This window comes from Amblyomma americanum, chromosome 5 (genome assembly GCF_052857255.1).
Source record: "Amblyomma americanum isolate KBUSLIRL-KWMA chromosome 5, ASM5285725v1, whole genome shotgun sequence".
NCBI classification, from domain to species: Eukaryota; Metazoa; Arthropoda; class Arachnida; order Ixodida; family Ixodidae; genus Amblyomma; species Amblyomma americanum.
The window spans coordinates 90,782,795-90,798,290 of record NC_135501.1 but is presented as its reverse complement, the minus strand read 5'-3'; the positions used below and the strand labels follow the sequence as shown (position 1 = coordinate 90,798,290).

Here is a 15,496-nt window from a genome sequence, read left to right as displayed (position 1 = left end):
GAAGTCCACTGGGTACCTGCAGTCGGCTTTGTTCTACCCAAAAAAGAACTGTGAAGTTTATAAGTATTCATTAAAATATGCTCCGCGTGCGCGCTAGAAAAAAATTGCCTTTTCAAAGCATGGCCATAACAAGCCAAAAGTATCCAAAGCTTCTAGCCATCGTAGCTGTGTTAGGTATTAGGTGCAATTTTTTGGGGTCCCTAGCTGCGCTGCTTTGTTAGCCTACGAAAATATTTCTTTATTATGGAGCCGTTGCTCGCATACGTGCTGTATAAAGACGGTGAAAAGGCCGTCGTGCCAGTCAGCCTAATTAAAGATTATTGCCCAAAATCTACAAAGGACTTGGCGAAAAACAAGTTGGTCTACTGGCGGGACAAAGACGCTCCGGATGGCGGTGATGAAGATTATTATCCTGGCGATATAGAAGAACTGGCTGGTAAGTGACAACAGTATTTTTGTCCACACTAAGAAATCCGGAAAGCAGTCGCGTTGCTACGCTTGTAGGAGGTGTGCAAATTTATAAACTATCGCAGCGCGCGTGACGCTAGTGCATGCGGTACAGCTGTCTTTGAGGGTACCCCTCGCGAGTGCAGGCGAGCGTGACAAGAACTGGAGAGACCAGGAAATGCTAGGCTGTTTGCCCTCGCAATTTCGTCGGGCAGGGATTTTTCTGGAGAAAACCCGCAACAGACTGTCGCTAGCATTCATGATGACAGCGGTTTTGTGACTTCATCACAAGTCGCTATCGGGGTACAGCTTTGCTTGCAGGTCTTGCGCGGCTTCAACTTTCCGGTAGTCATTCCCACCCGACTGCGCACGTTGCTGAGTCAGCCTATTGTACTCGTCTACTCTAGAGACATAAGAAGAAACACGTTATCAACAAATGTGCAGTGTTGAGCCATGATTACTTACGATACTCATAGATATAACATGCGTGAGTGGACAAGCTAACACATCAGGGAGGGCGCATTGCACGTATTGTGACAACACAAGCCGCCACGTCGGCTGAGTGGTTATGGTGCTCGGCTGCTGGCCCGAAAGACGCGGGTTCGATCCCGGCCGCGGCGGTCGAATTTCGATAGAGGCGAAATTCTAGAGGCCCGTGTGCTGTGCGATGTCAGTGCACGTTAAAGAATCCAGGTGGTCGAAATTTCCGGAGCTCTTCACTACGGCGTCTCTCATAGCCTGAGTCGCTTTGGGATGTTAAACCCTGATAAACCATAAACCATATTGTGACAACAAGCGCACAATGTCAGATACCACTAACAAACAAATATTCTATGTTCCTGTCCTCCCTTTACTTCTAGCAGGGGTCTCAAACCCACTCCTATGCCGAACCAGAACGCATTGAGGAAATTTCGTCCCCCATGGGAAGGAGAAAGGGATCAACGTCATTGTTGCATCATGCCCCTGGCTTCCTGCTTACTTAATTTCAGCTTTGGCAGAGTGTAACTCGCTTTCAACAGCCAGCTATCTTTGCCTTGCATGCCGAAAATACTAACGTTTTTCGAAAACTGAAATCGGCATACTTTTATCGGTTTATTTTGGTTTTATCTGAAATGTCGAACCCCTACTTTTAAGTGACGTGCTCAAGTAGCCTAACTGTTTACAAAGAGAATGGCTTTGGTTCCTGGAGATTACACAGCGACTCTATCCAAATATGATAGGCAGCGTTATGAGGAGAAAACAAACAGCTGGACCCTTTCGCACTGCGGGCAAGCAGCTGCATCCAGGACATTGACTTGTGGCCATGCGTGGTTGCTTCAGGCATCCACTAATTCTGAATGTCAAGAAAAAGCTTCATTACTCATAAGCAACTGAAGTTGTGGAAGGCGCTGAGGCCTACAACTTGTAATGAGCGACTGGGTGCACGAGCCGTCAGTGAAGGAAGCGTCGGCTGACACCATAGTCATGGTAACAAAAGACATGGTAACAAAATAATCACAGCTTTGTCATGTTAATTACAACTTCAAGCATGCACAATTCTGGTGTTGGACAGCTAATAATAGGCACAAATTATTTCTTCAAATTAGAGATTAACCTTGCATCACTCATGTATAGAATGGCAAGCTGCTCCAGCATGTATTACATAAATCCACGGCTGACAATAATATTTGAAATTGTTCTGCTAATTGTACACTGCTTTGTTCATATGTTGTATTGTTTCATGAGTATTATGTTTAATTGAGATGTCTATAATGCAGCAACGGCAGAAGAACAGGCAAAAAAACTGAACAAGCGAAGGATCCGGTGGCCGAAGCATGTGTTTGATGATGCTGCTCATGAAGCTGCTCAGCAAAGTACTCAGGTATCCGTCTGTCAATTTGCAATACTTCAGTGGCCAAGTTATTGGAGCATCTGCTTCACATGTGAGAAGTGTGGCATTCAATTCTTAGTGATGCCGGGAACCTGTTGTTGATACAGTGGGTAAAAGCTTTCCTCTGGCCGGGGGCTTCCCACTTTGAGTAAACAGTCACTTTCATTAAACGAAACAACTTTGTAGCATGGCACTGTTTGGCCAAAGCCGACCTTGCATCAGGAAAAGTGTCATTAGCAGCAGCCCTTTCCTCTGTTCTTCGCTTTCGAATATTTCGTAGTGCATCTTATGTATTTGCTTGCCTATTTTAGCTGTGTGCTCCATTGTGGATTGAAAGATTGAAGTACAAGCGAGTGGGGAGATGCGCAAAGGAAAGGAAGCAGCCTGTGTATGATCAGTATTCGTAATTTATTCTAATGGGCTCCAGTCAAACCTCGGTGGGAGGCTTATCAGGCCTTCCTGACAATAATGTCCTTTGTAGCCTAAGAATAAATCGGGTACCTGAAGCCTGGCCGACGAACTAGTGCTAGCTTTGGCAGTTTTATCAATCCTTGACCATTAAAGACCTTGTATGTAACAGTAATCTGTGAGTTCTACTCTTGTTGCAGATTACGTTTGGAAGACCAGCAATTATTTGAGAATTCAGGGAAAATAATAGAGTTATACTCAGTGTGCACAAGCTGTCTGTAAAGAGACACTGAATGGGAATACTAAGTTAAAGGGGCCTTGACAGCCTATTTTCACGCATACCCTGCTTATCGCATTTAATTCTCAACTCGTTTAATTAAAATTCCCCCAACTTTCAGTTGATTCTGTGCGGCAAATATTTTGAAAACGATTTTTTTCTGTTTCTTCTGCGAACTGCTTGCTGGTCTGGCAACAACCTCTGATCGCTGACGTTAGAAGGGCATGTGCACCCCGCGTTGTCTGCTGCGCGCTGCTGAGGTGCTTGCATGCACGTCATAGACGGCGGTCGCTCGAAAACTTTTCTTCTTTTTTTTTGAGCTTATCCAAATAAAATACATTTTCAGTGTTTTATTTTCGGAAGCCGTCAGCTTAGTACGCTAGCTGAGAAATCCTTAGGAAAGTAGACTTGCTTGTGGCACCCCTTTTCTGATTGTTGAGGAAACAGAAATCGATGGATCCCTGCTTTATTATTTACGCTCATAAACAAGTTATTTTGATGTTATGAGTGTGGTTTCTTTTGAGCAGTCGAGTGCTTTTGTATGCGAAAAGCGGCACGTGCCGTGCATTGCATGCCTTCGCCGATGTGCGCCGTGAAAGCCGCGTCGTTTTGTAGCTGGATACCAGTTTCTTGTCCGCTATTCATCGGCTTGATAATTAAACTCAAACTATCACAAGGTGGCACTGGAGTAACCTTGAGGCACGAAAGGAGCAGAGAAAAGTGCCGAATGAGACGACTTCCCGCTGCATATGTGCATTTGTAACATACATTCCCTTCGGCTCATAGAAGCCTTTTGCAGGAACCAAGCCGCTTGCAATACCCTACGCGACTCGAATGTTTTCACTGCCCACACCGATGAATGGTCGCCGCCGTCTAGATGAGTGCTTGAAAATGATAGCACATCATTTAGCGTTTACTGTGCGTGCGCATTGCGGCCTAGGAATGCGATGATCACAGCAACATATAGCCCCGCGCTGGGATTGTTTACATAGCTGTGCGCAAACAGTACTGCTTGGCATAAAGCTCAAAGTGGGCTCTCCTTATCTTAAATATTACGTAGTATTGCTCGCAAATTGTAGCTTTCCTCGTCTACACACTATGATAACACTGCAATAAGCACCGCTGATGCTATGTCGCCTGCTTGGGAAACGCCTCGCATAGGACTGGCGCTTCCCGCTGAATGCATCTGCTTCTTCTTATGTCATCAGTATTTGATTTTAAAGCGCTTTAGCTAAAGATAAGTTTGGACATTACTTGAAATAATGAAAACTACCAGATTTGTTGTCCACAGTCGACGCCGACTGCTGCTGCCGGCTGCCTTCAGCACATGCTGTGAACACCGGGTCACATATCGACACTTCTTTATTGTACTCGCACCCTGCGATGTAGGCAGTCGTCGCTTTGAGGGCACTGTAGCCAAAGTTAAGCTCAACAGCTATTTAAGGTGCTAAAACTCGCGAATTCGCTCTTTGCAATCGCCGAAATCGCACACACGAATCCTGCGTACTCGCTAGGCCTCGTCACGAAAGGGGCCGGCGGTCCACCATTGACCGAAATTCAAGATTATGGCGAAAGTTCCTTACTGATTAGTAATAAAGTGTGAAGTTATGAAATGCAACCGCTCGGTTTGCTTTTTTCGATGTGGATAAGGTACACAAGCGCTGTCTTTCGGGCCGTCTATTCACCGGGTGTGAAGCTTTCGCTCGGCCGCACAAGCCTAGGCGACGGCGATGAGTGGCACCGTCGTGCGGCGTTTTCTGTCCGTGTCGCTTGCCTCGCTGATAGGTTCTATGCGCAGGCACCGAATAAAAGCACATCTTCGTTCGTGCACGAACATCGCGCGTATGTCGCCGTGGCTAGCATCAGGTCCAATAAGTTTTAAAGTTCTTAAGTTTAGTAAAATATGTCATATCAACTAGCCCCCACCACACTCTGCCAGTTCCTACTATGTTCACTCTTTTTACATTACTGCGATACGGGGTCATTGGTCCTGCTGGCGTCGTCGTCGGTATAGCTTGACAGACTAGTGCGTCAGCGATGGCATTTGCATACCGACCAGCCAACCGATCGCCGTAGCATCGGCCTAGTGTAACCGTACCCTATACCGAAGAATGAAGAATAACTGCGTTACAATTATTAACGCTTGGCATTGTGCAAACGAGACTGTGGCATTTCAGCTCTGCCAAACATGCTGACCTTTCTCTGAATGCTCGGTTCAGTTATTTAACTACAAATGAGGCAGTGAGTACAGCATCCTTTATTTTTTTTCATTTAATGTTACCTCTCCACATTTCATGAGAGTGAGCATAATGATTTGACCAAGCATATTCAGGAAACTGCCTAATTCAAGTATTCGAGGGACTCCGGCGCTGGTTCATCGCAGACTCGCGAGTTTGGTTGTTTATGCATACGTACCACCTTTTCAATGGTGAGGATTTTATCCTTCATAGCATGCCCGTACAGGAGAAAACAATACATTTTATAATTTGAGAATGCCACAAGCGCGCGGAAAGAAGCCAGTTCAAAGGCTTAACCGAGAACTGGACCCCTTGACTGTCTTCCGAGCAAACAAAACGGTGTAAATCTGTTGCAAGCATACCATTCTAAACATGCTCATAGCATGGCTGCACACAGGGTGGATGCACAGAATGCAAGGTAAAAGTCTCTGTAGTGACATTCCTGTCTCATCTTTCTGCCCATCATCTGGTTTGCGCTGTTTTTATGTATTTCACATTCTTGACTGCTTGGCCGTGCGTCGAACCACTCAACCAATTGTTACTGGCGAAGTAGACACGCCACGAGCTTCAGTTTCTTGAATCTGCATGGGGTGTTACCACAGGTGCTTCACTTGGAGGCAATTTTCTGACTGTCATCATCCTGAGATGTTAATCAATCAATCTATCAGAACTTAGTGTTCCCATCTGGTTTCCCTTTAATAGTGACATTAAAAGGCAGTTATGTGTTTAAATATAGTGACATCACCTGTTGATTTGCTTCGTAATAGCAAAATCATCCACAAATTGAAATTCTTCACTGGTTGATAATGAGTTTATGGCATTAAAATGCTATTATCTGTTTTGTCGAGATGCAACCATGTGGAGTCAAAATGGTCACAGAAATTTTCTTCACCTCATTCGCATAAAAGCCTTGCGTAGGATGATGCACAGAGTTGGTTGGGCAACACTACTTGTTTTTTGTAGTCAGACAATTGCAGACTACTTGCAAGTTGGTTATGCTGCTTGGAAAGTACTTCTAGTGGGCCCCATGGTATGTGTGCTGAAAGCAAGAAATAGCACCATAATTATGGTTATTCTTCCATTTTATCTCGTTCTTAGAAGTTAGATTTTTATGGGACTGGAAATTTGCCCATGAATGTGCTTTAGAATGATAGTAATAAGATGTATATGTTCCTTTTCATTTCAGCAGGTTATGAGCCAAAAACAAAAAAAGGCCCAGAAAAAGGAGGCTTGCCACAAAAAGCTGAGCTTTTCTTTTGAAGAAAGCTCTTCTTTAGATGAAGACCTCATGGAGAAGAGGGCACTGGATGGAAAAAAAAAGAAATAGAAAACCTACAATTGGAAATTAGGTCCCTTAGGAAAAAGCTGTCACAGGAACACCAACGAAACTATGACCTGCAAGAAGTGGTCATAAAAGGAATTGGTGAGGCACATAACTGTTTGCATCTCAAGAACAAAATTGGTGCATGAGAGATGCAGTGCCAGCATTGTTTGCTGAGGTGTTTCTTTGTCAGCGTGGCTGCTGTTAGTTCCACGTTTATAGCAACTATTCTTAGCAAGCATGTATTTGGGCTTTTAGAGAACATTAGGCAAGGCCAATGCATGCTTTGACTAAGATGCCCTATCATAAATGAGGTGGTGAGCCTTGTGAAATTGAGTTCTTTGCCTCAGGGTCTTGATAATATTTTCATTGCTGACTTTCTGGTGGCTAAAATTCAAAACGTTGTGGCGGTATTTGCTGTGAGAAATTCCGTTTTATCTTTTTGAGTAGTATATGAGTGCAGGTGTATAGTGGAATGAGTGGTGGTGTGTAGTGCATAGAAGAATGAGTGACGGCTTCCAGCCAATGATGATGCAATCAAGATAACAAGACATATTTATTTTGCCTCATTTCCAAACGGGCATCACGTTTGGTGCTGGCATTGTCTTTGCCTGAGGTCTACTTCATTGCTCGTTTTTAAAGGGGGACCCACATGGAGCGAACTTGCACTGCAGAACGCCACCGCTCTTCCGCCGTGCAACACCACAAGCGGCGGAAAATGGGTGGCTGCCACCAGACCGCTGCTGCAAGGATTTAAAAACGGCGTGATTCCATATGCTTAGTAAAATGCTGAAAAGAACAGCTGTGCATTTACAATTAACCTATTGATTCCTTGATGACAAAGAGGACGAATTATTCTTTGTGACCCCTTACTGAACAAAAAAATTGTTAACCTATTTGAACCTCTTGCACTTCCTGACATCAACCGACGTGTAGTGGCTAAGCCTAGCAGCTTTGCAAATACAGAATTCCGAAAATCTGGCGCGTTTCATAGCAAAAATTTTGTGCTGCGGGCATCTTCGGACAAAGCGAAAGCTTCGTGCGACTTTTGTTTGCCGTGAACCTGAGGCACAGTGTAGCGGTAACGACGAGTTCGTGGTGAAGCGAGAGGCCGCTTCGGCAGGTGCGGCCATGTTGTAGAAGCGGGCGGAAGTCTGACGCGGTCGTACCCTGATTGGTCCGCGCTGATAGCCCACGTTGGCCGCTTCCGGCGAGCAGCTGACTGCCGGGCGGACATATCTAGCCCGGCTTGATCAGCAGCGAACGGCCGCCCCGCCGGACGCCAGTTTTTTGCAAGAAAAATGCTCCATGTGGGTCGCCCTTAAGACTGCTTGTTGTTGAATTGGAGCTTCACGAATAGCACTGTGTCGTAATTTGTCATTCACCCCACTGGTCAAACAGATATGCTAAGGTGTGCTTAGAATGGGAGGTGTGAAAAGTGCAGTACATTCACCATTGAGAGGAGTAGCCTGCTTGCACATGAATGTCACTAGGGCAAAATCAAGAGCTGCCATCTAGGGCGCTGGCACCACGCTAGCGGGGAGGCAGCTTGGAAGTATGAACAGCATGTGTGCACACTTGGTTAAGTTCGCGATGTAGGTATCTCATGTAGGATTGTGATATGGTGATTCATGAGTATAAGAGCATGACAGTGATTTTGCTCGATAAAATGCATGACACTCGGCACCTTGAAGAGCCGAGTGGCGCCTCTCGCCATTGAGGGATTTGACAATGTCGCTCTGTATAAGGTTGCGATTTCGAACTTTACATTACAAAAGTTTTTCTCTTCGTCGCACCTGTCTAAAAAGATAGGGTTGCTATGTTTACACACAAGTACCCTAAAGGAGACGAGTGTCAGGAAGAGAACTCTCTCATTCATGAAAGGTGCAGTTTCAACATGTTTATATTTAATCTAAATAAAGTGAATGCTCCTGAAATGAATTATAATTACCCATGCTGTGCTGCAATTCTTGCAATGTTTAAAATAAAGTAATTGAGAACTGCATGCAGTCTTGATGTGGGTATTTCTTTTCTATAGGCAGGTGACATAAGCACAGAAGTAAAAAAAAAGCACAGTACAGCAGATGAAAAGAAATTTTGGCACAGTGTTAAGTGCTCTGGAATTAATGTGGCATCCTTCAGGACAGCAACTTGAGTTCAGACATCTTGAGAGTTAATTCAGTATAATGCAGCTGATCATGCACACTACCAACGCAATGAGCGGCCATATTTTTCTGCTCTACAGGGATTTCTCTCCTATGTGAGCTTAATCTCGAACTGAGCTCAAAGAAAAATAAAGCCCTGTGATGTGTGAAATGCGCAGTCGCAATAGTTAATTTGTAAAAAGGTTTGAAGACCTTAAGCTGCTCTGTTCCCTTGTCAGCTCATTCATGCATTCAAGGGCCAGTTTTGCCTGGCCGGTTTTCACACCTCCCCTGCTATGCACCCCAGTTATGCAGTCTTGCTGAGCGCATTGGTATGCGATACAGTGTATATTGAAGTATGAAATTGGATAAAAATAAGCAGAAAACTTACTGGCTTGAAGAAATGTTATTTTCATGGCCTTCTTGGATTTTTTTTAATTGGAAACAGGCTTGTTTCTTATGTTGCACACAAGCGGAATGTACAGTGTCTCTGCTTATGGGTGCAAAAAAAAGATTACAAAGGCCATCTGTAATGGCAGAAATTGAGAAGTATTCATTATGTGAACACTCAGTTTAACATGTTGCACAAATCGCATTTTTTGTCTCCAAGTTTTGCGGTTTTGTTTTCATCATAATTGGGTTTTCACTTGTGACGGGGTGTTGAAGCTATCTGTTTGGCATGAATACAAGTGCTTTCATCGTGCAGGAGAGCTGCAAGAACACCTGAAGAAAAGAAAAACCTGCCAGTGCAGTGAACAGCAACAGGTATGTGAAGTGTAGTGAGATTCAATACTGGCATATACAAGGGCATTTTCAATTTGTCTTGTAGGTGTGCAACTCAGACATACCGGCCACGAGGGAGCCTGAGCTAGGCTCAGAATCCCTTGGGGCACGAGACGTGCCAGGTGAAGGGCTGGCAGAGCTGGCTGCAGCTGCACCAACTGCAGTAGAGGCTGCTGCCTCCAGCAGTCCGAGCCCAGCACAGCAGGGGCTACCAGTGCAAGTGAGTGGCACACATGATATATACAGTTAACGACCATTATTACCTTGTAGTGCCAAAAGAGAGGTAATGGTATTTGGTGCACTGAATGTTGTTTAGTTAGTAGGACAAGTCTTCCAGTGTGATGGGTAGAAGATCAGCCCATTTGCCCTGAGTAATATTTTCGTTGTTTTATCATAACTGAGTGTTCATTATAACTATATGGCTGTTACAAGTAAGCCTGATTGTGTTGGGAAACAAGTTCTTATTTAAATCACTATTTTTCACGAAAGAAATTTACTGGGCCTAACTATAGTTCGTGGAAACATACATTGGCAGTGTGTTTTTAGAATATATTGAAGTCAACAGTTTGACGGAAACCCATCTGGTCGGGATGATGCATGACAAAAAATAAAGGATGCCGACCAAAAGAGCGAAGACAACTACACTTCGCCTTCCACGCGGCAGCCTTGTTCACAGTGAGGGCAAAAGGTAGAGTCGACGTCTTAAAGGGGTCATGACATGGTCTACCAACAAATCGTGGTTTTACATAGCAGGTACTAGCCACAACATTGTTATGCATGCCTAAAAAAGATGCAGAGCTGGACTTGCGCTTTTGAAGTGGCAATTTCAATTAAAGCTATCAGCTCTAAGCCCCTCCCCCTGACAGCAACAGCCATATTGAAGCAGGCTGAGCTATGTCATAAACCGACAGTGCCGTTGTCTGCTGCAAGACTGCCGCGTGCACGGTTGGTGCGGAGCAATGTGTTCGTTCTTCGTTCAGCCCTCATTGTGAACAAAGCTCCTGTGTGGTAGCTGAAATATCTAGTTCGTCATTCTTTTGGTTGGTGTTGATTATTTTTTGTTGCGTTTTTAGAAAGCAAGATGGCATGTAGCGTATCACTTTCCAAATTTAATTTGCCATTTGGCAGGACATTCTTTGTGCCCTGTCAAATATGTCCTGTCTTTCACTGCAGTGGTGCATAATCCTCTTATTAGTTATTATTTCTGGGCTGCACTTCCCATGCAAGGTGTGTTAATGCCTTGTGTGGGATAATTGATTTTGCTGTTGATCTGTTACTTCTCGAATATCATTAAAATTTACCAGTCTTTCTTATCGTTCGTGTCATCCTTGTGTCGTGCCTTGTGGTTTACAATGAAACTCATTGTCTTCCTGACAGTTTTGCTCTTCACCTTTCTGTTTCTCCAGTGGTTTCATATGAGGAGCTGTGTATTTATTAGCCACATATGCAGTCAAGCAAGGATTTTTTTTTTCTGTTTTGGCTGGTCACGGGCTTGAATAGAGAAATCTATCTTAGTAACTAGTTTTCCCGAGAAGATGCACGTATACCCTTTTAATTACTCCACACAGAATGATGAGATGGATAGCTGGCATCTCCTCAAAAATACATTTGTTACAGCAGTGGTTATTACTAATAATTCAAAAGTTATTCTAATAGCAATGCTCGAGTTCTGTATGGGGATATTTTTGTAGATTGTTGGCTGGCATTCGATGTTCGTTTGGCTGGGAAGTACTTAAAGCTGTAACTGAGCACTTCACTTTTTTTGAAGTTATTTCAACAATCTGCGCTCCACCGTGTCATGCCAGCCATTTTGTTTGTTTACATTTTTCAGATTTGCGGTTGACTCTGTCCTTGGCTTGGACTTTGATGGCTAAACTTAAGTGCTGCAGAATTGCCAGAAATAATATTTGAAGCCTTAATATTGCCCAGAAATGTTCTTAACAGCTTTTGAAACAGTACGCAACAATTTCAAGCACGTTTTATGGGCACTGATGTCTTTTAATTAGACTTTTTTTTCACCAATTGTCATTCCCATAATTTGCAAATGACATTATTTTTTACCATGTAGGACCAAAAGAGACCGAATGACATTAATTTAGTGACATTAAAGACAAGAACCCTACATCTGTGCACCACCACCACGCAGATCCCATCGCATCGATCACCCTCTTCCAAGTTCTGCACCAGTGTGCCGGTGCCAACGTCTTTACCAATCATTATTTTGTTGAGTAGCAACTGACTGTAGACGGCCTTCCCTATCATATCGCTGCCATAACTTGCCCATCATTGTTTATGACGGCTGTCACTGGTGCACCATTATCCCACCCTTTATGTAACACCCCATTTGGGATCTTTAATGAAAATAAACTGAAGTGAAATTTGTTAGTGTGGCAGGGGTATTAGACTACTACCTTATCATTCTTTACTCAATATGGAACCCTCATGCCAGCTTATTGCAAAGGTGCTGTCACATAACTTGCTTGCATAGCAAATAACCTAACACTGTGACCAACTTTAATTAAAATTTAAATAAATGATAATAGTGCACTTTACTTGAAGAGTTCTTGATTAATACCTGTGTACAATAATTGGGAACTGAAATGACAATTTTATTTTTGCAGGCGCAGATTTATGTGCCCACTTCATCGGTAATCGCCCAGGAGCGGCAACGGGCCCCAAGAGGAGGCGACACACAGAATGGTGGTAGAGAAAACGAGGAGGTACAGAATGGAGATTTTCATTTTTACTCGCAGCATTAATGAATGGAATAAGGTTCAGGCCATCAGGTGAATTAACAAAGCCTGACAGTCAGGATGAGCTTGGAAAGAACATTCAGGTCTGATAATCGTCACCCATTAATTTTATATGTTGTTGTTAGTGATGTGGATGTACGAAAAGTTACTTTAGTTAGCGTTAATTATGCCTATGTTATCATAAAATGAATTTTAAAGCCCAGCTCCACTGAACGAAAATTTTGTTGAAGTGAAAACAAGCCTGAAAAATGGCTGTTTGTGGCAAAAACTTTGTTGCATTGTCTTCTATGGCTAGCTAACAGGGAATTACAAATATTTCGCTTGATTTCGTTTAGGGGGTTAACTGGAGATGGCTCACAAGAGAGATGTGCTTGTATAGAACTTTTATGAGCGTATCACCCGTAAAAGAAGCTGGAAAGCAGTCATAGTGACAGACACTTTGTACCTCTTCTGATGAGGAACTGTAAACAAGAATTAAAAATGGAAATTCTTAGGGCTGCACTGATGGCCTGCATTTCCTCAGGCTTCGGAACTGTTGTGGTCTACAATTCATAACTTCCTCTTATTCCATATCGTAGCCCAGCTGCTGCATGCACTATGGTTAGCATTAGCACTGTATGAAGATTAAAACAGTTTTTGTTGATTATCAGTAACCAATATTTTACTTGATGATGCGCTTTTTCTTAGTGTGTCTGACATACCTTACTTCAAAATTTTTTTTAGGTGCACTTGGCCTGTGGGGTGACCCTCCCTAGAGGGAAATGGGCTTACCTGCAGACACAGCCCAAGGACTCTCTCTTTGTGCGGGAAATGGCAAAGGCTCTATGGGGTATGAAAGAGCTCTACAATAGGAGCATAACCGGTAGGCCCTGCCACCGTTTCCTGCACAAAGAGGGAGTTCCTGAGCTACCAGAGAGGCGGGCTCTTACGCCCGAAAAACTCAAAGCTCTCCGAGGTAAGGTTATTCATTGTAAAGTATTTCTCTGCATGTTACTCTTTTCTCATTCACATATTTGGAGACTATAATGCATTAACACTTGGTCCTTGGAGTTGCATATAATACGAAGTTTATTTGAGGATTCCATAATTGTAGGTACAAACCTGTAACTAACCATAAGGAAATAACTTTCTCTGCTATGATGACGACACTTGTGACCCTTTCAAAGCATATGGTGCAAGAAACAGTCTGAATCAATATAGTAGAAAGTAATTATAAGGGTCCATTTTTTTCATCTTTCAGTACCATAAAAAGCGCATAGATTGCATCAGTTTCCAAAACTTTGTGTACTCTGTTATTTTTACTGTTTTCAGCGGCCTTCGAGATGCACATGGAAAAGCATCCCAGCATCAAAATGAGGGAGGAGCGCTTGCGCAGCATAAATATATCCCTTGGCGACATGCTGAAAGTGCTGAAAAATTGAGTGGCTACATATATGAATTAAAGATATTTAAAGTACTTTGCTTAGCTGTACATTTTAGCAGCACTTACACTGGCAGTGAGTGCTGTTCATGCATGTCAACACATACATGTATAGTCATATATGGAGAAAAGTTTGCATGATGTGGGTTTACGAAAAAATATTTCCTTAGGCGAAGCAAGACAATCAAAATCATTGGATCATGAGGGCACATGCGTGCTCCATTTGCAAAAATACCAGCTGACTGCATATTGAGACAATGCAGAAATAATTTTTTTTTCTCGAATCTGCATCCAACAAAATTTTGTCTATATACTGTACATATTTCAGTCTCACTGTGAATTTTTACTTCTGCAAATAATAATCAATACGAATACAGAACTGTATAGTTGCCTCATATTGCTAAAAGCTGCATGCATGCTGTTGCATTCCCAAAGTGTGCAATTGTAATTCGGGCTGAATCGCCCTCCACATGGTAGTGCGGAGTCCGCACAAATATGTGGAGTCCACCGCTTATGGACTGCTGTGGAGTCCGTTCAGTTCAACTGTACGGAGTCCATAACAGGCGGAGGTCCATAAGAATCCCTCAAGTACGGATGAACGCGGATACCCGTACACTGTGGAGTCCGTAGTTCCATAATTCCGTACGTATGGATCCGCTTTCTCCGTTCTATGGAAATTTTCGGTAGGGTAGCGCTTTAAATTATCGCTCAGTATGAAGTTTTATCGGCGATACAGAAGCAGCAGCCTAAACATTCAACAGGAGTCAATTAAATTCCCAGCCTCATAAACAAAGGATACAGTAACATGTTTGGTCAAGCTTATCTAGCGTATTTTATTAAATTATCTTTGCGCATTGGCATTTTTCCTTGTCTTTGAAAACTGTCAAAAGTTGTTCCTGTATATAGGTCTGGCGATGCTGTGAATAATTTTCGGCCAGTGTCAATTATTTGTTGAATTGGAAATTTTTTTGATATGGTAATGTATGAACGTATGAATTCATATTTTAAACAAAAGATAACACCTCTGGAGCACGGTGTAAAAAAACGATCAGTTGAATTTTATCTCTGCAACTTTCTATGGTACAGTGGGCTTTACGTGTTTATTCACAGTGAAGTGGGCACTGTCTACTTTCACATGACTAAACCTTTTAACACTTTTCGCCATGAGATACTTATGACGAAGACGGAAAAATAGGGGCTCGGTCCCATGTAGTGCAAATGGCTCAAAAGCTGCCTTGGCGGCGTGCATAGCTGCTTTGAAACCCACAAGCTGGCTCGAGGAAATTTTTAAATACAGACCTCCTCAAACCAATCAAAGTTGGAGCATGCAAGAATTTTTGCCCGAAAAATTTGCACAGATAATTTTTTTTTGTCAGAAAACAACTTCAGATTGCAATTCCCTGCAAAAAGACTGAGCATGTCTCTCTCCATTCTTATGAGTCCTAATAATAGTTCTTTCTGAAAATCGAAATTTTAATAGAACACTAGCGAGATATCAGAGCGTACTTACATAATGCGTGCATTATTCTGTATTTTTTATCGCTGTACTTATTTTTGTACTTCAATCTTGATTGAGTTTTTACCTGAGGTGTAACGCTTATCAAAGTAGGCACTCTTTTCTGCTTGCAACAATTTCAGTTCGCAGCAATTTTTCAATAAATCTAATATAATTATCGTTAGTAGCGCAAAATCCTCACATATTTTGGATTTGTTCCACACTATAGTGGAAGCAGAAATCACTCCTGAGATACTTGGCAACCACAATGGAAATATACTAGGCCTATCAGACTATAATCCTATACTGAAAACTGACGTGCCCATGTATCGAAGTACAAA

At 42.9% G+C, this 15,496-nt stretch overlaps 1 protein-coding gene across 1 annotated transcript; it reads left to right on the top strand.

The window, feature by feature from the left end:
* The first annotated feature begins 190 nt into the window (after positions 1-190).
* LOC144134040 (uncharacterized) lies at positions 191-13,661 on the top strand. Its single transcript, XM_077667042.1, has 6 exons — positions 191-436; positions 9,411-9,469; positions 9,534-9,707; positions 12,109-12,207; positions 12,964-13,195; positions 13,552-13,661. Exons 1-6 carry the CDS (start codon positions 244-246, stop codon positions 13,659-13,661), a joined length of 867 nt encoding a protein of 288 aa, XP_077523168.1. The 5' UTR covers positions 191-243.
* The last annotated feature ends 1,835 nt before the right edge of the window (positions 13,662-15,496 follow it).